This window comes from Pseudochaenichthys georgianus, chromosome 22 (genome assembly GCF_902827115.2).
Source record: "Pseudochaenichthys georgianus chromosome 22, fPseGeo1.2, whole genome shotgun sequence".
NCBI classification, from domain to species: domain Eukaryota; kingdom Metazoa; phylum Chordata; class Actinopteri; order Perciformes; family Channichthyidae; genus Pseudochaenichthys; species Pseudochaenichthys georgianus.
The window spans coordinates 15,649,136-15,676,703 of record NC_047524.1 but is presented as its reverse complement, the minus strand read 5'-3'; the positions used below and the strand labels follow the sequence as shown (position 1 = coordinate 15,676,703).

Genomic DNA, 27,568 nt, shown 5'->3' with positions numbered 1-27,568 from the left:
TACCAGCTGTCCTAGCCAGATGTGTTGCTTTAGGGCCCTGTGCTCTCGGTTCCAGCAGCCTCGTCTGACGTCTGAGGAGCCAGATGTATCCCTGCAGACCACACATGGGATGCCCACACCTAAACAAGAACATTTGATTCTATTGACTACATTTACAGTGAAAAATATCAACCAAACCACCATGCTGCTGTATGCTGTGTGTGTATTGGAGTGTGTACCATGCCAGAGGTGGACTGAACCGAGCTGCTTCCTTGCCCACTGAGCCAGGGTGAGCAGATTCCTCAGTCTCTGCAGCAGCATGTGCACTCTGCTGAAAGCGCTGCGGTCCAGGAACATCCACAGGCCCTTGCAACGACTGAAACCTGTGGGAAGACACAAGAGATTTTAAAGAAAAATACTCAGTGTACTTTGAATTTTGAACATTTAAATATGATTAAACGGCTTCCTTTATTTTTTCCGCTTCCGTTTGTTTTGTTTGTCCACCATGTACAGCGACCTTGGGTCCCTTGAAAGGCGCAATATAAATATCATTTATTATTATTATTATAATTGATAGAGAAACATCTTACATAGTGTTAATAACTCCTTCTTAGCTAACTCTGATGTCCTCTGTACCCAGCAGCTGAAGGTCTGTAGGATGTCCTCCATCTCACCCTCACCTGCAGCAGGGTGTGAAGCAGGAGATGAAATACAGACAACAATAACTCGGAAAGTGTTACTGCAGGTAGAGGACAGCATTACAACGTTATGGTAGTCAGATGCTCCTGATGCACCTTCAGCTGTGAGCTCCCGCAGCCAGCGGATGATGGCTCTGATGTTGTTGCTGGCTAACGCCTCGGACCACCGGCCCTCTGTATCCAGCATGATGCCCTCAGACCCCGGGCTCCACTCACAGACCAGGGAGTTCACATGCTGGGATCATAGGATCATTGCTGCAAAACTAATCCTGATACCTATGGTCCATTACAGAGAAGAAACAACTGGTTAAATATTTGACATACTCTTTTCTAGAGTTGCTTTAACCATAGCTTTTGTAATGTGCTTTAAAGTATCTCATAGTAGGTAAATAACTTGTGCACTTAAGCCCTCTCTCAGGTGTCCATAATTAGATCAATGGATTGTGCAATAACAGACAAAAGTGGCAGTGGTGATTTTAAACAATTTACACAAAGAAATTATTTAAAGATTTGATCGATTCCCAGTACTTACTTGGAAACATGGTGTACCTCCCGGTAGCTCCGTTAAGGTTCACTCTTTACTCTGCACAATGGTGAGTGTTGTGTGTCCCGTCTACCTTGTGGATCAGCTGACTATTCGTGCTCTTGTCACACAAGCTAATTTGGTACATGTTAATCCACTAATCTCACTCTCAGTTAACATTTCCTTGGCTGATTGGCAGTCCGTCTGTGAGTGTTTACTGTCGTGTGTGTGTGTGTGTGTGTGTGTGTGTGTGTGTGTGTGTGTGTGTGTGTGTGTGTGTGTGTGTGTGCGTGTGTGCGTGCGTGCGTGCGTGTGTGTGTGTGTGGTGCGTGCGTGTGTGTGTTACATTTAAAGTTGGAAACACAATAGCTAGGGCCAGCAAGGGTGAGATGATAGCAGCATTTGAAAAAGGACTTCTTAAATAACACAGGACTGATCTATCTACAGCAGGGGTGTCAAACTCAATTTCATCGCGGGGCACATTCGCATAAAGGTTGCACACGAAGGGCCGGTTGTAACTATATAAATAATATATAATATATATATATAAAATAATGTATTATATTACATTATTGCCTCTGAATTGGATTATTATCGGATAGGATAATAACTTAGTAATTAACTCCGTCTGAAAGCAGAAGTCCAGGCCAAATAATTGCAAGTCTCTTCAGTGGGCATGTCACAAAACGAGATGCATTGTGGGACATGTAGTTTATGGGCAACCTGCCTCAGTAATGTGGCATGTAACCGTATAATAAACGTATTATAATCTTTGCAAGCTCTTGCGGGGCCACATGAAATGAAGTCGCGGGCCGGATTTGGCCCCCGGGCCTTGAGTTTGAGACCCCTGATCTACAGCTTTCATCTTCCAGGCATTTGTCATTTTGGCCACACCCCAATCAGTGATGTCACAACAAGTTGTTTTTCACAATTGTACAACAGCAAAACACCGAATGTTTCATCAAAACACATGCCTCTAAAGTAGAGCTGCAATGATTATTCAAGAAAATGATTTATTAATAATTATGAATAACTGTAAGCTGCCACCTCAGTAGTTATTTCTGTTTACATAAATGTACTTGTATTAATAACTTCACTTTTTCTTGTTAAATGTGCACTTATGTAATGCTTTAGATACCACAGATGAACTAAAATATCACTTTTTAGATTGTCAAATTGGATTGCTGCTCTTTTTTCACTACGACTGGTACCTCTACTTCTACAAATACAAGCACAGCCACACAGACACAATGGCCATCCTCCATTACTTTCACAATGCCGGGACATACAGATTTGCGTAGGTGGCAGAAGGTAGCTCCAAATCCCTCTTGGGCCCACAGGGCTGATTAATGATTAAAGGGGATTAGGAGGAGGGTGAGGACTTGGCTATTAGTCTCACTCTGATGCTCCGGCGGCTGCCTACAAGCTATCTGTGTCACTACGGCTAGTCGCCTCTCTGGACTAAATCTGAGGCTGTCTTCAGGAAACAAACCAAAAACAAGAGGAGAATGATGTTGGATATTCAAGGTGAATGCTGACCTGGATAAGGTAGGCACAGTCTTGAATTCTGTGTCAGTTATTTCTTTTTCTAGGAGTTTTGTCGAGAAATAAATGATAAAGCGCTCGATAAATAAAATGTATTAAATGCCAGGACAACTGTTTTTTTAAGGAAATTATGTTTGTTTCTGTTTCAAACCAAATGATATCTCATTGAACTTTTCTCAGTATGTCTCACATAGATTGTAGATTGTTTTCATACATGTTTCTTGCATACAACTGATCACATGTCATTGTGTTTTGTGTTGTTTTAAAATCAAAAAGGGTTAGGTTAGGGTTAGTTTTGCTGTCATATAAGAATATTTATTTGATGTACTCTCACTTCTGTACTCTCACAGACCTGCAGAGATCTACAGTGTAACCATAATGCAGCGTCCACATGATATCGATCATTACAACCAAGCTAAGCTGCTTATGAGAGGACCTTCAGAGAACTGTACCACCAATCTCCCTCCCCTTGGTCCCCCTCACACCCTGGAGGATAACCCGCTCCTCTCCACTGCTCGACCTGTGTCCCATCCTTAATCCTCCTCTGGACTTAAAGGAAAACTTACACCGATTTAAACAATGGCATTTTTGAAATTGACGTTCAGCAAGAACAAGAGGGACAAGCTGGCCCAGGTACTATGGATCCTGAACTGGGTCTCCGTGGTGACAGGGATCCTCCTGTTCAGCATGGGGCTGTTTCTCAAGGTGGAGATCAATAAGCGGGTAGAGCTGATGGCTGAGAGGGACATCCAGTATGTTCCCAACATGCTGATTGCAGTTGGCCTCATCGCCTGTGCCATAAACTTCTTGGGAGGGAAGATCTGCTACGACTGCGTGGACACCACCAAGTTCTTGCGCTGGAAGCTCATCTTGCTGCCATACATAATGTGCACCTTCTTCTTCACCTTCTGCGTGCTGGTGGGGGCTCTGATGTGTTACAGCATGCATGGGGAGCTGGAGGAGTCTCTGAACCTGGGGCTGACGGAGGCCATCAGGTTCTACAAGGACACAGACACACCAGGACGATGCTTCCTGAAGAGAACTGTGGACCTGCTGCAGATTGAGTTCAAGTGCTGTGGGAACAACGGCTATAAGGACTGGTTTCAAACCCAGTGGATCAGCAACCGTTACCTGGATATGTCCAAAAAAGACGTGTTAGAGTAAGTACTAATCCTCAGATTGAGGATAGTGATTTCATATCAAGAGTATAATCACATCTAAGTCGCTGTGAATGAGACTGTATAAACCCAACCTTCCCCAAATATCTCAAAAATACATGCCAGTAAAATTTGTTTCAACTTAACGACTCAATATACTTGGGAAGAAAATCATAATAAATTAGTAATTCCAATTGTGAATATTCTAGCCACTTTCTGAAATTGGTAAAAAGATACTAAATAACTTGAATCATAATAACTTTTGTTTACAATGATGATATGATTCAGGATAAAGTATAGGGAACGGCTATTGGTAGAGATACAACTCAATTTCATTCATATCCATGTGTACTATGGTTTTGTCATTACTGGCATATAAATCCTATTAGTTAGTTGACTCTTTGGAAACCCTAACCCTCCCATGTGGTCCCAAACAATAAAACACCTGAGGTTCACACACAGATGCATTCAAAGCATTAAGAGCATCTCCTTGTTTCTCCTGCTTTCTAGCCGATTAAGAAGTAATGTGCGGGGGAAGTACCTGATGGACGGGGTCCCCTTCAGCTGCTGCAACATCAACTCCCCCCGGCCCTGCATCCAGCAGCAGATCTCCAACAACTCGGCTCACTTCAACTACGAGCACCAGACGGAGGAGCTGAACCTGTGGATGAAAGGGTGTCGCCAGGCGCTGCTGGAGTACTACACCCACATCGTGCAGTCCATTGGCCTCACTGTCCTCATCACCTGGCTGTTTGAGGTGAGGAGACACACGTGATAAGTTAAAACATAACTACAAATCATCATAGCATAGCATCATAGGAGGAAATTAAATTTGAAGCATCAGTTTGCACATACTACTTTAAAGCAAATGTGTGTCTCTGTAGTTTGCGTAAAGAAGAGGAATTCTTTGAATGATTTAAAGGGCTGTAAGAAAAATGTTATGTTAAGAAAATGTATAAAGAAATTGTAATTAGACAGTATGAAGTTGACTTTTAATTGTGTTCTGATTTTATGTTTCAGTATTTGTAAGCAACTGTGACTGAAAGAATATTGCTTTTATTTTACTTTTTTATGGTTATTTCTTTTTGTTTCAAGAAGGGGCAGGTAAAATAAGATGTTCTTGTCCCTGCTCCTTTCCACCATGCGCTATAAAAAATAAAATAAAAAAAAACAAGTATAACTATACATGTTTTGTTTTAAAATAACTGCCATGTATGGAATAAACAAATAAAAATAAATAAAGAAGAAATGCAGACAAACTCAACTAGTTTTTTGACCTCTTGAACCCCGATTTGTGTCCACATTGTGTGATGTTGTCTCTGATGTGCCTCTGTGTGTTTTGTTTCAGCTGTCAGTGTTGACAGGGGTTCGTTACCTCCAGACCTCCCTGGAGAATGGGCTGAGGCAGGGCGACCTGAACTCTGAGTCTGACGGCTGGCTTCTGGAAAATGGTTTAATGGAAACCGCACGCATCAACCTGAACATAATAAAGAACATTGGCAAGTGCAACCAGATAGACACAGCCAACAACGGAGACCCGAACATTGACGTTCCCTCCTCCTCTATAGCACACTAAGGGCCGGACAATGTGCCGCCAAAGCAAATACCTGGCTGAAGGGCATCCATGAAGGCCTTTAAACCGTTATCTAAAGGTTTTTTTTATGTTATTTAAAGTTTTTTAACCATGAGGCAAACATTACCGTGAAGAAATATCTATACAACGTTTACTGTGTGAAAACTGGAATATATTGTAGGAAATTAATCACTATACGTATAACACATCTCTAATCATGACAGGGTAGATATTTTCCAAAATGCAAATATGCCTTGTTGTGTAACCAAAGTCTTTCTCAAATCTTAGATTTATTTTTGATACAAACCCATATAACACACGAAAAATGTACATTGTTTCTGTTCATCTGTAGCCTACTGTTATCTGTTGATTACAAATTACATCTTGTTGTCTGTGTATCACAGTTTAGCAACAGGTTTCCAAAACTGTTTTATACACCTGTCGGTTTAGCAACACTGGAGGCTAATTTGAACATGCAATATATTTTAGAGTGGGAAGAAAACTGTGTGATGTGGGTCAGAAGTTTTGCCTACGTGCTTATGGCCTCAATTTAAATGCAGTTCAAGTATTTTAAGTCCACAGTTACAGTTTTGGATCCTATCGGTGCATAAGGACTATAGCGAATAGAATTGTACCTTTGCTTTTAGTTAAAAACACAAAATCAGACACAAATCAAATTGATAACTCCATATAACACATAATCCTTTTAAACCATTTACAATGACTAACGTGCCTCAGCAATGCCACCATGGTCTTATAAAAACACCTCAGCCATATGCTGGGATGAGAAACTAAAAGCTTGGCAGTAAACCTTCTGAGCTAGATATGTTCATTATTATTCTTTTGGTAGTGCTCCAAACTGTACATTGCAAACTACACTACCAGGGCTTACTAAATGTTTAAGAAACCTTAAACACATTAGCTGATGACGGCAGGATGACATCTGTTGGTCAAATGAACTTTTCTGCCTTTTCCCCCCCAAATTAAGGAGCACATGGCAGATCAGAAGCCTAAACGACTTAAATTAAAGTTGGGGGTTACGTTTAAGCAATCTTGATTTTGCCTCATCGGGCTCTCACTTGGATGATGCAGTATTGATAGTGGAAAAAGATAATTAATTTATTCTATGGTGTGTTACAAGGTTTGTATTCCATTTCATTCAATCTTATCGCATATAACACTTTAGATTTTAAACACACTCGGATTGATTCAGGGCACACAAGCAGATAATCAGTATATAGGCCAATGTCTTTATTTCCACAGCCTGGAAGTCATGTAGGTCTGTCAAACAACACAGAGGACATTTATATTCACACATTTCCTGAAAGGCTGAATGATGGATGAGTAACTGAAAATAAAAGATATACTATCTTATATTGTGTTCAATATAAAGTACATTTCTTTCTTAAAAAGAAAATATTTTAACTTAATTTCCATTTGTATAAATTGGATTACCACCACGTGGAGATTTGTAACAAGCAATGGTCCCCTCTATACGTTTCATCTTAACAAATGTACACTGGATATCAGATCATTATAATAAGAACCACTTTGGCCTAAACCTTTTTTTTTGTATTTATAAAAGGGCATTTTATAATACCATATATGGTAGGGAGGGTTTTATGTGATTCGCTCACCAATTCTTAGGGTCAACGAGGAAATGTGGCTGAAATATTCAGAAAAGTGTCTGTTTATCATTCAATGCATCTCTTTTTCAGGAAACATGTGGGATCGTCACTGTAACCTTCAGAATACTGGATTTGTTTAAATACAACTTGAAAAAAATGTATATTCTTTATTCCTTACATATGCTCCTATATGCGAGTAAAGGTGACGTTAGGATGTGGCTTCATCATATGGACTGTCTACATAATGAATGGGCAAAAGCAACAATGTGTGATGCCTCTAAACGCGCCTGATTTCCAAACAAATGTACCTTTTTAAACAGCATTATATAACTCGTGACAAAACACCAAAAGAGAATGCAGAAAATTCACAGCATTACTGAGGGAAGTCAAATATATAAATGGATAACTGAAACATGTTGGTGTGTAACCGATGTTTGTCTTTATTTGAAGGAGCCTCTTGCAAATAACATTACTCTGGGAGAAACTCACTGTCACAGCAGACAATCAAATTAAAACAAGGCGACTTGGGTTTACTTATTATTCATCTCGCTCCACTATTCTTCCTCCGACCATCCCACCTCTCTGTACTCCAGCAGGGGTTTCATCAGGGAGGGGGTGGCTGCTCAGACCTCCTTTGATTGTAGGAGGTTTCTATGTGTGTGTGTGTGCATGCGTGTGTGTATGTGTGTTTGTGCCCTAGGAGCACCGGAGCAGGGTGTGCTCTATGGCTGTGCTCTTTACTTCCCGGCCACCACATCTGGAGCAATCATCACAACATCTGCCACTCAAAGGCAAACATAACGTTGACCACCTCCAGGCTGCGGGCAATTTCTTCCAGGATGCAGTGCTGCTGCCACAGCTGGTTCAGCTTCCTGTAGCGCTCTGGGCAAAGGTGCAGTGGATTGCCCCTTCTAGAAATGAAAAGACAGAGGGAGGGATTTATTGAAGGGATTGTCAAAGAAACACACAAAACATTTGATACAACAATGGTATATTGTAACAAACTTCTACTGAAGCAGTAATACTAAATGATATCACTCGTATTTTGTTAAATTCAAAGGATTGTTAATATGACGTTTAAAGGTGCGATATAATCTTGCTCCCAATCCGGAAATCCAAATCCTTTTGGTCTATTACCGACCCATTTTAAACAGGGACAAATGGTGTCACCGATGTGAAGCAACAGTCTCAGATAATATTATCAGAACACAATGGGTGTCGAGGCTGCAGTTCTGAATAAAAAGCAGCTGTAACACTTAATGCCTGCAGGTGGTGGAGGTGTTTAAACTTGCAGCAGCTATTGCAATACTGACTTGCCAGTAGGAGGCCATAACAACACTTGTAAGCAGAAGTTATAACAGTATAGCACCTGGACAAAAAGCTGTGATTCTTACCCAAGGTGAGGATCAGTCTCCCCATAATCATCCAGGTAAGGAGCAGGGTAAGTGCTTCCTCGAGTCTTACTGGCCATCAGTACAATTTCACACTCTCTTATCCTGTCAACATCAAATTCATATTCAGCACATTTTAAGTAGGAAAGCATGCAATTCATTTTAAAAAAGCAGATACAAATCCTGTTTTAGAGCTGAAACAAAAGATCTTGATCCGTAAGAGGCCTTCAGTTGACCCACCTGAGGAACATGCCCACTCCGGCTCCACAGGTAGCAGCGTGGGCGGTGCAGGCCCCCACATCCTCTCCATCCAGCTGGCTGAGGCAGCAGGAGCTCTGAGAGCACAGCATGGCCCCGCAGAACAGGCACAGGGTCGGGTGCTTCCTGTCATCGTCGGTGGACTTGGGGCACCTGAGGACGGAGTACAGAGGAGACAGGCTGAACATCTTGGACAGACTTTACAGCACAACGTTGTGACGGAAAGGCCAGTTCATTTCCAACTTACTGAAAATGGCATGCTTGATTGAGGAGAGCACTGTAATCCTCAGGAAGATCAATCAGACGATTTCTTCTTCTGGGGTATCTGGGGAAAGAGTTTATTCATTGTTTTACGAGATTATGTTTTATTACAAAATAAAAGTCGGACTAAAGGAAACAAAGGCTTAAGCCTACCTGACGCTCTGGATTTTGCCTCTCAGGGCTTTGGTAACAGCTGGGTTCCCGCACCACCTAAGGAATCAAAAACATTCTCATACAAACTCTCGGATAAATATGAACATATCTTTGCCTCATGTTCATCACCTACCTCTGCAGCAGTGGAGTAACAGGGTCTCTGTGCTCCTGGAAGAGCTGGAAAACATTGGAGGGAAGTGCCAAGAAGCTGCATAGTGCCTCCATCTGTCCTTGAGAGGTAACTGCAAAGAGCCAAAACGTCAGCTTGATTTCCTCGAATCACCATATACATTTAGTTGTAGTCGTATATTCCTTCACCTACCTGCAGTACTAGAAAGCTCCTCTGGAGGATTGACTCCTGTAAGGCAATTGAAAAAGAGAGCAGCACAGCGCAGGAAAGGTTCCATTCCTCTCTTTACTCTTTCTGCCACAGAGCTGCCGGACACATCTGGATTCAGCCTGATGAGCAAAACCAAGAGGAATCAGTCAAACAAGCTGAAGGAAGTCCACATTAATGTGTACGTCTCTGAACACGCAGCATAAAAAGGGCCATGACACCAGCGAACAAGGAGCGATGATAGCCTTGACTGAGAGGTTGTTTGTTTAATGTTTTTATAAAAGGTCTGATATGAAAGGTTCAAAATAACAATGTTCTCCCTATTGCAGGGTACTGGGACGCTCAAACATTGCTTACAAAATAATATAAGGGTGGTAGCACTGCGGACATCAAACAAATAAAGAACACATTTGCCACAAAGAAGGTAACAATAGCAGAAGCTCAGTTTTAGCATCAGCATCTGAGAGGGTAATGGAACAAAGTAGAAGAAACTCTCAGGTTGTGAAACATCACTGCTGAGACATCCATACACACTGTGGAGGACTGATCCCATAATAACTCCATTAAGAATCTGAGCTTAGAGGTGTGACCTTTATTTAAATGTTAAACTATTATGAACAGCTAAATAAATGGTATATATATATATATATATAAAATCATGCAATACTTTTGGGTCACAAAACCAAAATGTATTTTTGAGTGTTTTAATCAAAGTATCACAACACATGACCTTTGCATTTCCTTAATATACCGTACTTTTCGGACTATAAAGCGCACCTGCATATAAGCCGAAGCAGCTAAATTGTCCGTCTGTCTTGCTCTGGTTCTGTCTCTCAGTTCCACTTTTACTTTGGCGCGCTACCTGTCTCACTCTTTTCCGGCCTCCAGCTTTTCCTGCTGGAGCCATGGATGTATAATAAGAACTGGATACAGCGTGGAAGGCGGGGCCTCATTCATTCCTATGAGAGTTGCTCATTAGCGCATGATGATAAAATGGCCCAACTTTTGAGAGTGAAACGTCACAGATTACCCGACATGCCTGAGAAGTACCCGTATGTGCGCAACTTTAACGTTCACATCAAGCACGTCAATTTGCGTACACGTAACAGCACCGTGCGTTCATGACAGCATGGTAATGACTTGTTATTATGCAGTTAGCAGCTAGCGGCTAGCTAGTAATTATGCTAATGGGTAAGCGCGGTCCCGTGGGTTAGATGCGCGTTCATAATGTCGGCTATATAATAAGGGCTATACAAGTCTTCATACTGGGTAGTTTATTTAGTTTAAAAAAAATTATCCAACGAGTTACAGACCACTCTTTCCCCATGTAAGTCAATGGGAAAAAGTGTTTCTGGGCCCAGCAACCAAACGGAAGTGTAGTACCGCCGTTTGGCCAGCACGAATATTCTCATCAGACTCCGGCGCACTTCCTAGGGGCTTGGCTGGAGCCCGCTGCTTAAAGGTGGCGGGCGCAGACCGGTCATAGAGCCCATAGTGTTAAAGGTGGTTAATTTTACCTGTAAAATCTATAGATTTAGGAGGTTCCCTAGTGGCCGTTAGATGTACAAAAAGTTGCGGCTTATAGTCCGAAAAGTACGGTACATGTCTATTAGTTTTGAGCACAATATAATTGCATATCTACACGCTTGCTTTTTCTAGTTGTTAATGGTTGTGCAGCAAGTTGCTGTATAAGCGAATGGGCTTTAAAATAGAAATTGTTTTGCTTATTATTCAGTAGAGTGTACCTCAATAACCTTTAGTTACCACTATACTTATAAAAGGATAACCAAGATATACAAACGACAAGTAGTTCACAGATCTCATCCTCCTTTTTAGTTTTTATCATGTACAAATGTTAAACCAACTCATGTTTTTGTCAGAAACCCTTGTACCTGTCGGTGTGATGTGACACTGCAGCGTACAGCTCTGCTGCAGCCCTTGTCTCCTCGGTTTCCTCTCCAGCTACTGCAGGGAAATCTAGGTAGAAATTCCACCATTATTTATTCATCTGTGATACTAAACAGCATTCTGAGGTAGTAGGGTAAAACACAACATACATAACGTATGGTTATGCTGTCTGTACCTGTGGAGGACAGGAGGACCTGCAGCATGTGAGCCATGGTGACCATGTGCAGGATGTGCAGGTGGTTGTAGGCGGAGCTGACGGCTGACGGCTGTAGGTCTACAGCCTCCTCCTGATACAGTGAGGGTATAGACAACACCAAGCCCACCTGACAAAACACACAAGGACACACACACCATAAACAAAGATGTTAATACATGCAAGGAGAAACAAAAATAAAGTTATATTAAAATAAACTCAGAAATGACGAGTAGAAATGTTAAATACATTTAAAAAAATGAAATCAATGATGCCGATCAAAACTGTTTGAGGATCCACTGGACCCCCGTTTCAGGTGAAACCTACCAGAAGATGGAAGAAGTCGACCTCCAGGATAGAAGGCGTGTTCTTTCTGCCTATGACCGGTAGCAAGACTGTGGGAAAAGTCACAGTTAAGACCACAGTGTAAATGGACAGCAAGAAAAAATGAAGTAGCACATACTATAATACATAAAGGAAGAACACAGTATGCTTTATATAGAAAAGGGCAATAATAATAATATAAGAATTACATTTTGTTAAATACATTTTAAATGTCCACATACCCCCCAACATGTCGTTGAAGTGCCTTTGAATGACAGCCTGGGAGCTCTTTAGTCTCTGAGCTGCTGAAAACTGAACAATCGCCTTCAGACCTGCAAGCTGAAATAGAGAAGCATTTCAAAACTGATGTCTGACCAAGTCCTAACATTATACATATCATGCTTTATGTAGTCAAATGGCAGCCAACCTGTCTGTTCTGCAAGGACCCAAAGAGTGGCTTGCCCTCTTCCTGCAATATGTTTTCTGTGAAGACAAAACATATTTCGAGAATTGCAAAAACTTAAAAAAGGGGCAGATAGACAGAAATGGTATTATAACTATTACTGTACCTATGGCCTGTATAGTGAAGGCACATGTGTTCCAAGCCATAAGGGGCACACGTGGGCACAGCTCATTGGGTCCCGTCTGCAGACCCACCCTGTGAACCGTGGTGGCGCAGACAACCAGCATCTCCACTATGCTGTCGGAGAACTTCCTCCTAAAAACCACCAGCAGCAGAGAGTTCAAGCTGCTGCTCTACAGGACACAAAGACACTCAGAGGGCGCGGACAGGTTCACTCACGGTTCTTGTACTCCGTAGCTCAGAATGGATCTGAAGTCTGGCTGACTCTCCCCACACAGCCCCGTGTCCGCATCAACACTGCTGGCCTGTGTGTTGCATTCTGCACCAGAGAGAAATCATCAGTGTCTCGTGTAGCACATGGCAACAAATAGGTATAACGGAACTTAGTAGATATTCAAGCAGAGGAGATGATATATAAAAAGGTAGTCATTTATCAACCTCCATATTCTCCATAGTCAGCATGCACCTGTTTTCAGTTTGTGACAGTACGTGCGAAATAAAACTTCTGCAGCTGCTTGTTCTCCACCCTCTAAAGCAGGGGTACTCAAATACAAATCTTAAAGGTCCAAAATAAATGTTTCAATAAGACAAAGGTCCGTTTATTACGGTCATTCAAACTTTTAAACAATTGCAACAAGATTCTTAACACGAGGTTGCAAAAACAAAAATAATCTGTATGCAGCAGTTCATTGTTATTGTGTCTGTGCTTGACCCCTCAGAGTCGCAGGGTAAGAGCTGCACAGTTATGAATAAAGGCAGCTGCACTCTTTTTCATTCAGCATTCCCATTATTGCTTTATAAATGTCTTTCCCCCTTGTGTGTCCACTGAGGTTCGTCAGGCCCAACACATCTTCAACAAACTCCCCCTTTGCCTCATCATAAAAACTCACAAACACCAGCAACTGAGCAATGTCAGTGGTGTCAGTGGACTCACCCACAGCTAAGGAAATGCACTGTGCATTTTCTATTCCATCACAAAGCTGATTAATCAAATCACCAGCCAGTATTTATGTTCTTCTGGTTGCTGTGGAATCTGAGAGGGGGATTTGCTTGATTTGACCTGTTATTTCCTCTTTTTGCTTGCCTTCAAACATGGTCTCCATCACTTCAGTCATGCATTCTTTTATACTTCAGTTATTATCCAGTGGAATGTCCTTACCTACTAACCTAGTTAAATCAAAGTGGTCACTTTTTTTTGGCTGGGCAGTGTAGTTTTACACACCGTCTTATTTGACTTTCTCAGGACTTAAAACTGTTTTTTGGGGGGCAGACCCCCTCAAAGAAAAAATATATTTACACACGTAAGGTCATCATCTTAATAGTTTTGTATGCTCATCTGTGAGCAGAGCATCAAGTTGACGTGTATTACAGCTGAATGCGGCGATTACCATTTTGTTCAGCAAAACGCCTCACAAACGTATTAAGATCAACAGCTTTAGTGCGTTTTGATTCAATGCTGAGTACAGCCAAACTGAGAGTCTCTTCTCTGTCAGTGTAGACCGCAAATACCTCGTTCCTTCAGTGCTTGGGTCCGAATGCTTCTCGTTTTGCGCCGTCCCGTTCATATGCGCCGCCGCCAATCATATGTCCACGCTCGCGCCAGGACCGGGGGAGGGGTTACATGACGTGCATCTTGTGCTGCATTCACTTGCACTCGGACATTAGAGATTTTCTCTCATAAATGTCGGATGAGCCACAACTTTTCTTTCAAAACAAAGCTGCCAACTGGGGTGGCAGCTGGGGTGGCAAGGCCTATTTTTAGGGTGTCAGTTGCCACCCCGGTAGGTGAAACTAGGCTACTAGCTACAGTACAGATGGAACTAGATGAGCCGTTACCTCTCGCTCTGAATTTTTTTTTGTTAAACTCTCGCTCTGACTCAGACAGGTTGAAAGAGACTAGACACACATTTTTCCCACGCGCATTCCGCGAAGACCCGCCCTACTGTGCCTCTGATTCGCAGATTGTTTGGGGGGAAAAAACGCTGACGGGATGCTGAATGTGATTGGACCAATGCGTTGACAGACACACACAGACAGTGGAACAGGACATGCAGAGCGCTGTTTCAAACAGCATAGACTGCAAACAGCCTGTTTGCCGTCTATGGACATCGCGGATCATTTTTGACTCGTTGCGTTGTGGCGATGTCTCGCAGAGAACACAGATAATACAGATAATAGGCTACATATGAAAAGTATAATTTGCTCAGAGTCCAGAGACAGTTGTGGTTCGGTCCGGATCCGGACCGGAGTCCGGACTTTGAGGATGCCTGCTCTAAAGCTTACTTTGGCTTTTCTTATGACGCAACTGCAGTGCTGAGTTTACATTAATGGCATACTGCTAGTGACTAACCCTAATTAGTTAACCCTAGTGCCATTGTCCTATATAGTCATTGTATGTGGATTATGTCTTCTTACCATTATCCTGAGCAACGGACTTGAGTCCTTTAATCCTGGCAGAGAGGATCTGGATCCAGCGAGGCAGGGTCAAATGCTGTCCAATTATCTCTGCATTTTCACTGCACACAGGAAATAAATATTCATTAAACATTCGTACAGGTATCAATCGATTAAAAGATTGGCCTGAAGAAGCCGAGCTGGACTTACTAGTTAAATGTTAGTGTTTCAAATGGGATAAGAGGGACCACAGTGTTGCACAGAGATTTGCACAGGGGACACAAGTACTCCCCGTTCTCCAGGTCGATGATCAGCTCAGCGTGAAGCCGGTTCCTGGTCATGTTCTGAACTGCCTCAAAATATCTGAAAAATATAGAAATAGCAACCTAATGGCAAATGGAGTCTCCAAGTGGATCACACAGATACATTATCATCAAATGTGTTCTTTATAGTTTATGTTTGGTTTTAAAATGTATGCAATGACTCACTTCTGCCAACATGTGGCATGCATGACGTGTCCACAGCTGCCCGTGTGGGTCCCAACTGCCAGTTCAGGAGGCATAAAGAGGGGATATGATGCCCCTGTCCCTTTAAGGGACACATACAAAAGCACACATTAGTTCAAGATTTCTTCCAATCAAATTACAGTTAACAATGAAATGAAACAAATGGAGACTGACCATCTGCTCTGTTGGCCGGTATCTTTCCTCTGCACTGTGTCAGCACTGTGGACCTCTGGACACACGCAGTCAGTACCATGGCTGGAGCCTGGGCCACCACTTCCTGTTCCTCCTGGCACAGGATGCAGGTGAGCACCTCCCTCTCGGCCGGGGAACAGCCTCGTAGGGGCCCCACGGCGACACACAGCTCCCTGTGCTCCATGGCGCAGCTAGAGGAGTCAACATAACCCCAACGAGAATTAGCCAAATCCATTTGTTTTAGATGTTGATCTCAAGCAAGCTACACACAGCCATTGATCTGTTTTTCCATGTTGCTCCTCACTTCTCAGGAGTTGTCACAGGCTCTCCCTGTGTCCCGCTCTCTGGCATGTTTTCATACAGCATCTTGTTTGACTCTATGAAGTTTTTCTGCATCGCTGACATCTGAGCCATAATCTTCTGCCGGTGGAGTTTGGCTGCTTCGGCCTTTCTTTTGCGTTCAGCTTTCTCTTTGTCCTGAGCACTCTGGAATAATAACAAACCGATTCAAATCTCCAGAAACTAAAAAGATACACAATGCAATCAAGTTTGTTATTTCATACAATTTCATGAGTGAGAGCTATCATTGTGAGCGGTAACTTAAACTTAGGTCTCATTGGTAAACCAAATGAATATTGAATTGTCAGTGTAATGCTGTAAGACTAAGGAGGTACTGACATGAAGACAGTGCGGCTCTGAGCAGCACAAGATGCCTGTTAGTCTTGAAGTCTTGATCTTTTATAATTCAATTTTTTACGTTTCTTAAATGACTGACCACGATAGGAGAAGTACAGTTTTATTTGGTTTTTTTGATTTGATATACTTTATTAATCCCCGTGGGGAAATTGTTTCTCTGCATTTGACCCATCCTAGTGTTAGGAGCAGTGCGCTGCCATTTTGAACGGCGTCCGGGGAGCAGTGTGGGGAACGGTGCCTTGCTCAGGGACACCTCGGTAGCACTTGAACTGGTGACCTTCCAGTTGCCAAGCCAAGTCCCTATCGACTTCGCCACCACCGTCCCCAATGACATTCTTGAATACTCACTCTAGCACAAGAAAACGTGCAATGTGTTTATCGTTATGCAAGGTTATTTTACCTCCTCTGGCTTGCTGGTATCCATGCTCATGGAGGCAGATGGACTGGACTTCTCTCTAAGGCACTTGACAATCTCAAACATCTAGTAGAAAAATATAAAACATTGTTAATTGAAGAAAAATTGAATGTTGAAGAGAAATGCATGAATGTACAAAAATGATAGTAACTGTTATACAATAATAATAATAATAATAATAATAATAATAATAATATGTATACCTGTAGTACCCATTTGACCATGTCTTTTTGGGCTTCGAGGGAAGGAACAGCCTTGATCTTGGACAGCAAGAGAAACACTGACTTCCCATGTTCTGAACCGATTCCTGGAAAACCAGAAGAGACATTTATATTACCACAGAATATCCAAAACTAAACCGATTTATAGATTTGAGAAAGCTGATTGATAGTAAGGGAGTGCTGAAAACAAAATAATTAGTTGTCACTTACTGCGGGCCTTGAGGCTGAAATCAAAAGTCACCTCCTCATCAGTGCTCTCTTCAAGCTGTGATTTCTCTTCAAGCAATGCCTGGCCTATCAAGTGCAGGGCCTGTGTGGTAAACGCATGCATTTAATTACTGCAAGTGGTTTTAGTAATAAAAAGCAAAAGCCGGAGCAAGGTAGACTAGAAAGAAACTGATGTGATGTGTACCCTCTGGATCATGGCTTCTGTCCAATGGGTGGCCCGGTCCTCTGCAGCTCTCTGCAGGACACGCCTCAGGACGTGGATGATAATGTCGCAGGAGAGCAGCCGCACTACGCTGGAGAAAGCTGGGCAGAAGGGGGGGGGCATCGGAGGACGCAGAGCTGGGAACAAAGACAAACGGAAGGAATGTTGGCGGAGCTGCTTCATTAGCAAGGAGAACATATTGTTACATCTTAGAGGTATACAGAACAGTGTGCAGAGGAAATACATGAATAACCTTTGTCATTGCCCTCGTGAGTCCTCCTCTTCTTCTGAGACTCTTCAGCCTGCAAACAGTAAAGGAGACAAATGAAATAAGGGATATTCACTGAAGTTCAAATGTTATGTAAAACTGGAGTTAAAACACGGTGTACCTTGCTATGCTGTGATCTTGAGTAGTGGTAGAAGAAAGGATTGAATTCTACCAGAAGCTCTTTTTTTACTCCATATAATCCATGCCCTGAAACTCCGGGTTTTCTAAAGAGAGAAGCAGAATAGTCGATTTAAACCAACTCCGGACTTACCATTAACTAATAACCCACTAGCTATTTTACAGTCTTTACGTACTTGAAGGTGGCAACTTTGGTAATTACAGACTCCAGGCCGGTTTCGTGGCTCTCCTACAAAAGAAAAACATGTTTAACGTGTTCTCCAAGGATTATTCAATCGTAAAACAAAACATGTAACTATAATTTAGCCAGCATGTGGTTCTTACGTTCTCTGGCAGACCTTTGACCAGGCTACTGTGAGCCATGGGCTCAATGCACAGCAGGTGGATTACCTCCCTCATCGTCACGTCCTCTTTGGTCACCTCACTGACACCGGGGACATATCGCTCACCTGAACCACAACACTGGTCAGATACTGCAGTTTGGTTCATATCCAACTAACTATCTTCCCATGATTAGCAGAATGTGACAGTGTACCTGTGATGACGATAAGGAGGTACAGCATCTCCTCTGTCAGGCGGTTCCACTGTATCAGCTCATCCTGAAAATGGTGTTGCATTACATAAGTAGAGCATTTTGTGGCGCAACATTTTTTCTTCTTCCGAGTGGTTAATAGTTTGGTGCTTACCTGGTCTTTGCTTGAACAACTTCCATTGAAATAATCAAAGAGCTCGAATCTCAACAAGACCAGCATGAGGAAGTGGTTGGGGTCCATTTTGGAAGCAGCAATCTGTTTGAACATTTTAAGAGAAGGTCATATATCAACACATGTATAAAAAAAGGTGAAGAGTAAGAGCTGATATGGGAAGATATTCTCAATGTATGATGGCCGCCAACCTGTAGCATGAGAATGTCCTTATCGTACATCTCGTCCCTGCATTTTACATCCTGATAGTAGTAGACCTGATGGTGTGAAACAACAATTAATTGACTTGAAATTTGTTTATTTAGTAAATAATAAAGAGAAGAAAAAAGATACGTTGAGCTGCAAAGAGGTGTGTTATACCTGGCTGACCAATGAGAGCCCGTTTCTCCGCCACATTTCAGCAGAGACCTGAGCAGCCAGCACCACACAGCGCAGAGGATGCTCCACCAGCTGGGTGCGGTCAAAGCCCTCCTGCAACAGATGGAGGAAAACCGTATCTCTCTAATACCAGCAGTGGACGTTAAGATGTTTATTCAATAAAGACAACAACACAGCCCACGCTGAACACTGAAACAGGCTGCTAACTAAGCATTTCAATATGGTTTGAAGACACTTACAAGATTATCCAGATGATCAACTGCCCCTGCTCTGCACATTAGTACATACAGACCTAGGGATTAAAATGCACAGAAGAGTAAGTTCACTGGAAAAGAAAAATACCAAAAGAATATACAAGTGTCTGAAATAAATGATCCTACCAGCTAGTAGCCTGGAGACGGGCAGGTGTATGCTGACAGGCTCTTGGGACACTTTGTATGGATGAACATGGATGATGTGTTTGCACATGTAGTAGTCGGTGGCCTCTCTATGGAAGGGCTGGTTATTGCACTGCATCAGGACACTGTGGCACTCTTTGAATGCAACCATCAATATCTCCTCCTGGGGGGACAAACAGGCAATAATTGACCAAAGCAATGACATCCTCTCTTCTTTACTTCTGCCTATTCTAAGTGAACAGACAGTGAGGGGGTGACGCTCCCTAAATCTGTCGGATAACTTTGATTTGAGGGATAAATTGCATGACAACTCACATCAGAGGAACACCAGTCCTGAAACATAGCAAGAATGTGGCGAAGCTGGATCTGAAGAGAAAAGCCAGCCTCCCATTCTGGCTCGACCGCAATGTGTTGACCAAACTGGCGCTTCACCTCCTCCATACCCTGAAGACAAAAGTAAAACAAGGTATCAAATATCTGGTTTCTCAAGTTTCTGTAAGCTGATGTAATTGCCCTGCTATTGCACAGTATCAAGAATCAGAGTTGAGATAATTATTACCTGCATGCATTTGAGAAGCCCAAGAAAGACTTTGAATCCCTCCATGAACTCTGTCCGCAGCTCTTCAGTCCATACTGGGGGTTTACTGATCAGGATGTACCTGGGAGACACAAGTTCCATATTAGATAAAGAACCAAAACAAGTTAGAAACTGAGTAGTTAAAGTTGTTTCCTGTTTAATGACCTGAGGTCGTGGAAGATGACCTGAATGCGTGAGAATTTGTCAGAGTTGTAGCCGAGGAAGAAGAAGCGATTGTTGTCATCCAGATGTTCACGCAGCAAATCCATGACGGTACCAACTATCACTTTAATGACATTGCCCACTTCGATGAGCTGTCTAGCCTAAAAGAGGAACAGGCGCGTGAGAAAAGACATGGATGTTAAGTCACAGATTTAAAGACAAATAACATTTACCCCATTATAGCCCCTTTTACACTGGAAAATCCACATTAATTGACATCTGGCTTTTGCCTCCAGTGGAAAAGTTTACAACCGGCATATATCCCAGGGACACATTTATTTTGCATTAAAAAAACCTTAATATTTGCAATAATTGTCTGCAGGAAATAGGTTTATAACACAGTATCTACATTAATGCACGAACAAAAAACCACACTCACCAGTGTGGGTACAGTGAATATTTGAACAGACAAAGCAGTGATGGATATGCTCCTCTCATGGTCATCCACTATAAAGTCCCTTTGCAGCTGCTTGTAGTGCTGAGAAGACAAAGTAGAGGTATTAATTGTAAACATGTATTAATTTAGGCAGGTTATAGAATTGAAAAAAAGCAAACAATAATATTTTTTTACCTTTGTGAATTCAATTGCAAAAAGCCTCTTGAACTCCGTCTCCATTAGCATGCTACAGAAAATCAGTTCATGGACGATCTTGCGTGCACCTTGAGGAAATAGGAAAAAAACCTTCATGTTAGTCTCAAATGGAACCGAGTTGAGGATAAGCTTGTACTGAAGATCAAGCTCAGATCCACTTGCCTTTGTACATCTTGCCGTCGTGCAGCATGAGTTTGCTGATGAGGCAAGGCTGGTCCCCGTCTGGATTGGTTTCTAGTGCCACCTGACAGAAAGCCTGCCTGAAGCCCACTGCACAAACACAAAGATTCCCAATCACATGACATGCAACTGGACAGGGACAACTGAGGACTAACTATAATCAAAATGAACATCTTCTGCAGCAGTGAGACTTGTTTGTGTGTTTCAGGTGGAAGGATGTTTTTATACCACAGGTCAACCTGTAACAGGATTCTATTGACTGAGGGTATTTTCTGGACGCAATTTGATGCTAAAAGTTCAAATCATACACACATTTTGCAGCTTTCTTTAGACAATGCTACCCATCAAAAGTGAGAAATCAATAAATGAAACTTTTAAGACTGTTGTGCAGGTATGGGAACAATACCTGAGTAACCGATGATCTTTTGGAACCAGGGGCCGAGGCGCAGAACAAAAGTTTGATGAGCCATAACTGCTGAGTGAAGGATCTCTACACGTAGTGGCTGCTGGGAAATGTGCTCCGAGTTAGACTGAAAAACAGCAGAGAAAGATTTAGAATGTGCTTAAAAATGTAAAACTGGACAATAAAGATTTCAGATTCAAGACTTGTTGTGATTTAAAATGTCTTGCATGAAAGTCAGAGGCTGGTGTTTACCCTGATGAGATCTTTTGCTTGTTGGCAGGAACGAAGGGTTCCTCTCTTTACTGCCCGCCGACCCTGCAACAGTTATCAAATATTACATTTTCTGCAGTAGATATGATGTGTGCATGTTACGAATTCAGATTTAAGTCGTCTCCCTTCGAATTTACAGTATTGTTAAGGAAGAGTTATGAAAACAAAAAATACCTCCTTGTCAATAAGTGCTGTGTGTGTCTGCGCTTCAGCCTGATCACAGTTAACAGAGCGCTGCAGGGTGTAGATCACATGGTCGTACGAGTGGTGCTCATCATTGTACAGTACACAGTAGTATGCATTGTCTTTTGCCCTACACAGAAGGAGAAATACACCGTCAAAGTAAAGTTGTGTGCTTTGCTTGTGAATTGATGTATTTGCATGTGATTAGACAGGCCATACCGGGGCTGGAGCTCGGCTGAGAGGTCGTGGCTCTCCTCCCACACCAAGAAATCTGTGACGTAGTGCAGTAGTATCCGAAACAGCCTCTCAGCACGCTCGTATAACTCAGGCTCCACTCCACACTCATCCTGCACAAAATGAGACACAGGATTATTTAAGCACACCAATAACATTTCAAGAGTTGTCTTGCTCCAAAACTATCAAAGTAGAAACACTGTCTCATACTAGGGAGAAACATTTATTTTCTGACAACTAAGTGTCATTTGTTAGAGACGTCAATGATTTCATAAACGTTTATGACAAGTGAAAGTATTCCATGATTAAAACTGAAAAATAGAAATAATTAACTTTCCAAAAACACGAACTACTCTGAAATGGATGACGTTTCTGACCTTCTATAATTCCCTATTTTCTTTGGCACAAGCACTGATGCTCCAATATGACATGGAGTCGGCCTATATCTTTGTCTTAATAAGAGCTAAACAGGCAGCCGCCAAAGTGGAGTTAAAATAAAATCCCCTGAGTAACATTCCACATAGCGGCGAAGTATTTCATACAAATGTCTGACATTTAACACACAAACATACAGTGAGTCTGTGTGTTTACACCGGTCCCTACGTCACACTACTGTGTGAGAACAAGCACTGGAATCTACCACAATCTAAACAAAAAGAGGTGTGAAGCAGCATGATGGGTTTTCATGTTCAGCATGGAGATGTGTTCATGGCCATGTGATGCGTCACTTCTTGTTAAGCACAGGTTCAGATCTAGTGTAAAAAAACACACACCGCAGACTGGTGCCAGTAATGTCTTTGTTAATAGGAGCACCTGCTGTTTACGGAAACAGGCGCAGAACCGTCTAGCTGCACGTCTGCTCAGAGCTCCCGAGTAGGATCTTATCAGAGAAAAGCCCAGACACATCAGCAAAGAAGGGCCTGCTGCACAGGGCAATCAATCATCAACATGTTTCCAAGCAGCAGTCGGGTAGAAGAGGCTGTAAACTGATTACACGCACAGTCCAGCACCAACAAATGTTTTCCTCCAGCTTCTCAGCACTCAAACACCCGGCTAATCTTTTAACCTAGTTATACATGTTCTCAGTCGGTGCAGGTCAACAATGTGCTTTTTCTTTCTCATTTCCGGAGTCAAACTCACAGCCAAGAGAGCAGTGACACAGAATGGGACAAGTACGCCCCTCCCACGTCCCTCTTTCCACTCTCTTATGTAACTCACCGTTACCATGGCAGTGTCTGCTCCTGGGTCGTGTTTGGAGCAACAGGGGCCAATCTTCCAGGCTTCTACATCCCCACAATCACAGAAGCCCCCTCCTGATGACGCGTGCATCTGGAAAGAAGTGTACATGCTGTATATCAGTATGGGAGAGTAGTGGATACATTGAGCCGAAATAAAGTAGTTTAACTGCTGTAGCTGTGGGGATGCATTATTATTTAAAACTGAGTTAGAACATGAAAGACCAAATATCAGTCCTATATTGATTTGAAATCCATTAATCAGACATTTTGTTGCATATGGACTTGGGTTTTGTTCCAAAGACTTTAAGGATGCTTTAGTATACGACTAAAGCATCCTATAGTAGATATATAGTATACATACATAGTATCTTCGACTATGCGTTAGCCTAAAAAGAAATGTCATAACATAAATACAACAATCAGGGATTTTCTTTCATTGTCTTTATCCAAGGGGGGAAAAGCTTACTGCGATCAATCAAAATAAAATAAAAAAATTATACAATTGTCCATTTAGAATTCATAGAAAATGTAAATATTGACCCCAACCTTGTAACGATGGGTTTTGTGCACGCTATCCTGGAAGCAGTCCATGCACAGGACACAAGTGGGATCTATTGCACAATCCCTGAAATGTGAGGAGGATTTGTTATTTAAATGTGTCTTATCAGAGGCTGAATGTTATCATAGTTACTGTACAAACTGAACTGCATTAACCCATCCTGTTTCTTCAATGTCAACATTTCTAGAGAAAACTTGATGAGCACATGCACTTTACTTTAGTTCTGTTGATACGAATGATTGTCATTGGCTTAATGTCATATTTATTATAGTATCAGAGGATATGATTCATAAAATAACAAACATCATTGTATACTCAGGTACCAGCTTTCAATATCTGTGTGTGCTTATGACAGTTGAGTTTTTAAAGAAACACCTAGAAAATTGCACAAAACCTTCTTCTCTTTTTTTTACCTGAGTTATTGTCACTGTTAAATTGACTTATTACCAGGTATTTTTCTAGTTGAAAGCTATTCGGTGTGTTAAAAGTGTTGCCCTCTGGTTTATACTAAGACATCCAACTTTTTATGACACCTTGATAAGGAAATTGAGGAAGAACTGCCACAAAGAAATGAGAGTCCACTCACAAACTGTGACATACTGAAACCTGAGTCTACTCATTAACTATTTATTTTTAACACTTAGCCTAAATACTGTGGGGTTGCCGTGTGATAAGATCATTGCTGAACTAAAACCTAATGAGGCCAAACTGTTCCTTACAGTTATATTTCATGATGAAAAATAGAGAACCGCAGTGACGCGTCCTAAACCCCGGATGTAAACTCCTTCCGGTTCCTTCGTCAAAAACGCAATGCAATTTCTCCATAGGATTTTGGAAAATAGCTGGAAATAAGGTCTGTGGTTGACACACATTTAAGAGACGGATCACGTTTTGTTCAGCCGGATAATATCCACATGTCTGTCTACCCTACTTTTATAATTTTTGAAGCATAAATCTAGTCGCAAGAAGCAAACGTTATGCTATAAAGGAACTACAGGAGGGTCGCTGCTTCAACGTCACGCCACCTTAAGATCCATATTTAAACGTACAGATTGTAAATGGTACAAGTTGAAGCGTTTGTTTGAACAGTTTGCCGGAGGCAGGTACTTGCTTTCAAGCGGAACAGGGCAAAAAAACTTAGCGGGAGTGTTTACGTGTTCGGTGTAAAGACGTAAAATGGCCTGGACAACTTCTGTAGTCCTATTCAGCCACTTGTTAACAACCATCGTTTTTCAGACACGTAAACTCTTCAAAAATCACCACTGCTGATGTATTTAATGTCGTAGATCTGTCTCTTCTTAAATGTGTGTCAAACACAGACCTTATTTGGAGCTATTTTCCAAAATCCTATGGAGAAATTGCATAGCTTTTTGTGGAAGGAACCAGACGTGGTAAAAATGCTAACTTACTTCCGGGTTTTAGGACGCGTCACTGCGGTTCTCTATAGTCTCCAGGTAGGTTTATTGCTCTCTTTGAACTCCATGGCTTACCTCATCTTGTAATCTAGATTCCAACAGGGCTGAGCAATGTGAAAATACTTTTTACTTTTAATTTATTCATCCCTAAAAACAACCAAAACGATAAGATTTGTTGTAGATGTTGACGTCTTCCAGTACTTTTAATTACAAGCTAATTGAATCACAACTACAATTATTGTTGCCATGACAATTTTCTTTTCAATTTGTTTTTCAGATATGTTTTCAGACCTGCAGGAGTAGACAGTCTCTCCCTCTTTAAAAACACGTCCGCAGAGTTGGGAGGAGGTGCTGCCCTGCTTGAGCTTCTCCAGACCCTCCTGAGGATCCTCCCCAAACAGGAAGCACTCCAGAGGGTAGAGGAGTCGGCTCTGCATGAGCTCCTCTTCCTCCTGAGGGGTGGACTCCTTCTTCAGGCAGAAGATCTGTGGCACCTGCTCCTTCAGGTAGCGGAACAGCTCCGCCCTGCTGTCTGCGGCCTCCAGCCATTGCTGCAAGACAACAGAGTTGGGCATGACTTGTTTCACAATGACTCACATCTGTCTCATCACCTGACTCAGAACCACATTTATAAAAGGTACAATTCTCTGATACATTATAACTTTAGCAATATACTATGTTTACTTATCAATTTAAACTTCACTTTTTTTTTTATTAAAGTCATGTCATTCAAATTATAGAGATGTAAATGTTTGAAAAAAACACTATAGTAAGTTATTTGTTGACAACTGATGCTACCACGTTGTTTTGAGGTGGGGAAACGTCCACCACAAACAGAATGACATGAAATAGAAAAAGCTTACCTATGAAGACACATGGATCTCCATTAAATGTCTTACCAACTCATTAGTAACTTAAGTTATTACTAGTGAGGTATGATTCACACTTTTTCTTGATGTCTGCCTAAATACAGAAGCTTTTTTTCACTCTGACATCTGTATTGACTGGCAGCTGAATAAAAAGCCCCATGAACACAAGGCCGTTTTTACTGTTGGAATTCATATAGATCTATGAAGCAATCATTATTAATATTGCTTGGATCTATATATTCATACATTATTGGGTAGAACAGAATAAAAAAATAGTGTTGGTTTGTTTTACAGAAAATATCCAATCAGTGACTTGAATGTGCTCTGTAGTTAAATTAGTGTTTTGAGACCTAAATGAAGTGTGACTGGCAAATGGATTCACCTATTATATATACATGGGTAAAACCAGTAGACATTTAACATACTTTTTAGGTAAGTATAAGCTTAAAACATTTAGTAGTTTAATAGGAGAGCATACAGTATTTACAGCTGAACATGATTTGGGACTGGATACAGTTACCTTAATATAACACAACATGTATTGCTCCAATTGTTATTTTTCAAATTTCAAAGCCATCCTGTTGGCTTGGCAGGTAAGTGCTGTGCACATTACTGCACCCTGAACGTTGAGGTTCGAGTTGCAGTTAGTCATTTTTATATTTTATATCGTTGGTCCAGCCATGTGTATCTGCCACAAACCATGCCTGTCATTTTGGTGTAATGATTGCTGTAGCCTACTCCATCAACTCAACTTACCCAAGTGTCGAACTGCTACAATCTGACTTAATAAAATCAGATCCAAAAAGGCCAGTTTTACTGTCACATTGCAAAAATCAACGCATTGTATACGATTTTATAAAAGGTTGCAAGAGTTTGGGTTTGCAAAACAGTCGGGGCAATGGTGTTTAAAATATATTAACTCATGAAAACTCGTTTGTAGCGCTGTAGCCACAATGCGCCCACCAAAATACCACAGGATGGAGATTAACACACTTATTTACGGATAACACTGCCATATTTTCACTCTCAGTAGTGTGTAATATATAGCACATACCGACCCATACAAACAATAACTAACACGGGCTGTTGGTGAGCAGTAAATACTGCAGCCTCTGCAGAATTTTTTACCATTTTAGGTAGCTAGCACAGTAGCTACCTACGAATGCTAACCACGCAATTAAATGGCTTTTAAATGCACGGTCAAAGTATTTTGTACAGAGAAACTAGCACATTATACCTCAGTGTGTTGCCCCTGAGCCTCAGTAACCACTGACAGCTATATTAGCTATTTGAATTGCATACCTTGCTGAGCTCCAGTCCGTCTAGGGATTTCTCACCCTCCGCCATATTCCATTTGCCGTAAAGGAGGTGGCGTCATTAGGAGACTCTTCCACTTGTAATCGTAACCTTTTTTGCGACGTTATTCAACAGTAATCACAATAGTCAGAACGATTACGATGTAGGTATTGACTTATAAATAACTGCGATAATCAAATATGGCACTTGTTTGGGAAAACTGCCCTTTCATTTATATGTGCCTCTGGTAAAAAGAAAAACATTTTGTAAACAAAAAAT

The 27,568-nt window shown here is 41.7% G+C and overlaps 2 protein-coding genes across 2 annotated transcripts; one reads left to right on the top strand and one right to left on the bottom strand.

The window, feature by feature from the left end:
- Nucleotides 1–2,621: 2,621 nt before the first annotated feature.
- Nucleotides 2,622–6,605, top strand: LOC117467723 (photoreceptor outer segment membrane glycoprotein 2-like). The gene is made up of 4 exons (XM_034111556.2): nucleotides 2,622–2,748; nucleotides 3,096–3,905; nucleotides 4,413–4,659; nucleotides 5,251–6,605. The coding sequence occupies exons 2-4, from the start codon at nucleotides 3,325–3,327 to the stop codon at nucleotides 5,476–5,478; spliced, it is 1,056 nt and encodes a 351-aa protein (XP_033967447.1). The 5' UTR covers nucleotides 2,622–2,748; nucleotides 3,096–3,324; the 3' UTR covers nucleotides 5,479–6,605.
- Nucleotides 6,606–7,519: 914 nt separating this feature from the next.
- ubr1 (ubiquitin protein ligase E3 component n-recognin 1) lies at nucleotides 7,520–27,497 on the bottom strand. Its single transcript, XM_034111553.2, has 47 exons — nucleotides 27,296–27,497; nucleotides 25,416–25,675; nucleotides 23,697–23,775; nucleotides 23,131–23,241; nucleotides 21,898–22,025; nucleotides 21,670–21,808; nucleotides 21,478–21,540; nucleotides 21,229–21,352; nucleotides 20,805–20,912; nucleotides 20,622–20,710; nucleotides 20,430–20,528; nucleotides 19,994–20,151; nucleotides 19,811–19,910; nucleotides 19,567–19,695; nucleotides 19,234–19,414; nucleotides 19,093–19,145; nucleotides 18,836–18,946; nucleotides 18,667–18,732; nucleotides 18,458–18,559; nucleotides 18,307–18,370; nucleotides 18,096–18,220; nucleotides 17,948–18,000; nucleotides 17,755–17,857; nucleotides 17,619–17,667; nucleotides 17,348–17,502; nucleotides 17,146–17,245; nucleotides 16,918–17,021; nucleotides 16,700–16,780; nucleotides 15,908–16,089; nucleotides 15,586–15,794; nucleotides 15,394–15,493; nucleotides 15,116–15,268; nucleotides 14,927–15,027; nucleotides 12,731–12,830; nucleotides 12,498–12,646; nucleotides 12,356–12,411; nucleotides 12,171–12,267; nucleotides 11,932–11,999; nucleotides 11,587–11,734; nucleotides 11,396–11,480; nucleotides 9,489–9,625; nucleotides 9,300–9,408; nucleotides 9,167–9,223; nucleotides 9,000–9,077; nucleotides 8,735–8,905; nucleotides 8,498–8,599; nucleotides 7,520–8,014 (listed from the first exon to the last, which is right to left on the bottom strand). The coding sequence occupies exons 1-47, from the start codon at nucleotides 27,338–27,340 to the stop codon at nucleotides 7,873–7,875; spliced, it is 5,223 nt and encodes a 1,740-aa protein (XP_033967444.1). The 5' UTR covers nucleotides 27,341–27,497; the 3' UTR covers nucleotides 7,520–7,872.
- Between the last annotated feature and the right edge of the window lie 71 nt (nucleotides 27,498–27,568).

Coding starts and splice junctions, on each gene's coding strand:
- LOC117467723 (XM_034111556.2), top strand. CDS start 3,325: ATGGCATTTTTGAAATTGACGTTCAGCAAGAACAAGAGGGACAAGCTG. Junction 3,906..4,412: donor TCCAAAAAAGACGTGTTAGA/GTAAGTACTAAT, acceptor CCTGCTTTCTAG/CCGATTAAGAAGTAATGTGC. Junction 4,660..5,250: donor TCATCACCTGGCTGTTTGAG/GTGAGGAGACAC, acceptor GTTTTGTTTCAG/CTGTCAGTGTTGACAGGGGT.
- ubr1 (XM_034111553.2), bottom strand. CDS start 27,340: ATGGCGGAGGGTGAGAAATCCCTAGACGGACTGGAGCTCAGCAAG. Junction 12,268..12,355: donor GGTCCTTGCAGAACAGACAG/GTTGGCTGCCAT, acceptor TCTCTATTTCAG/CTTGCAGGTCTGAAGGCGAT. Junction 11,735..11,931: donor TCGACTTCTTCCATCTTCTG/GTAGGTTTCACC, acceptor GTGTTTTGTCAG/GTGGGCTTGGTGTTGTCTAT.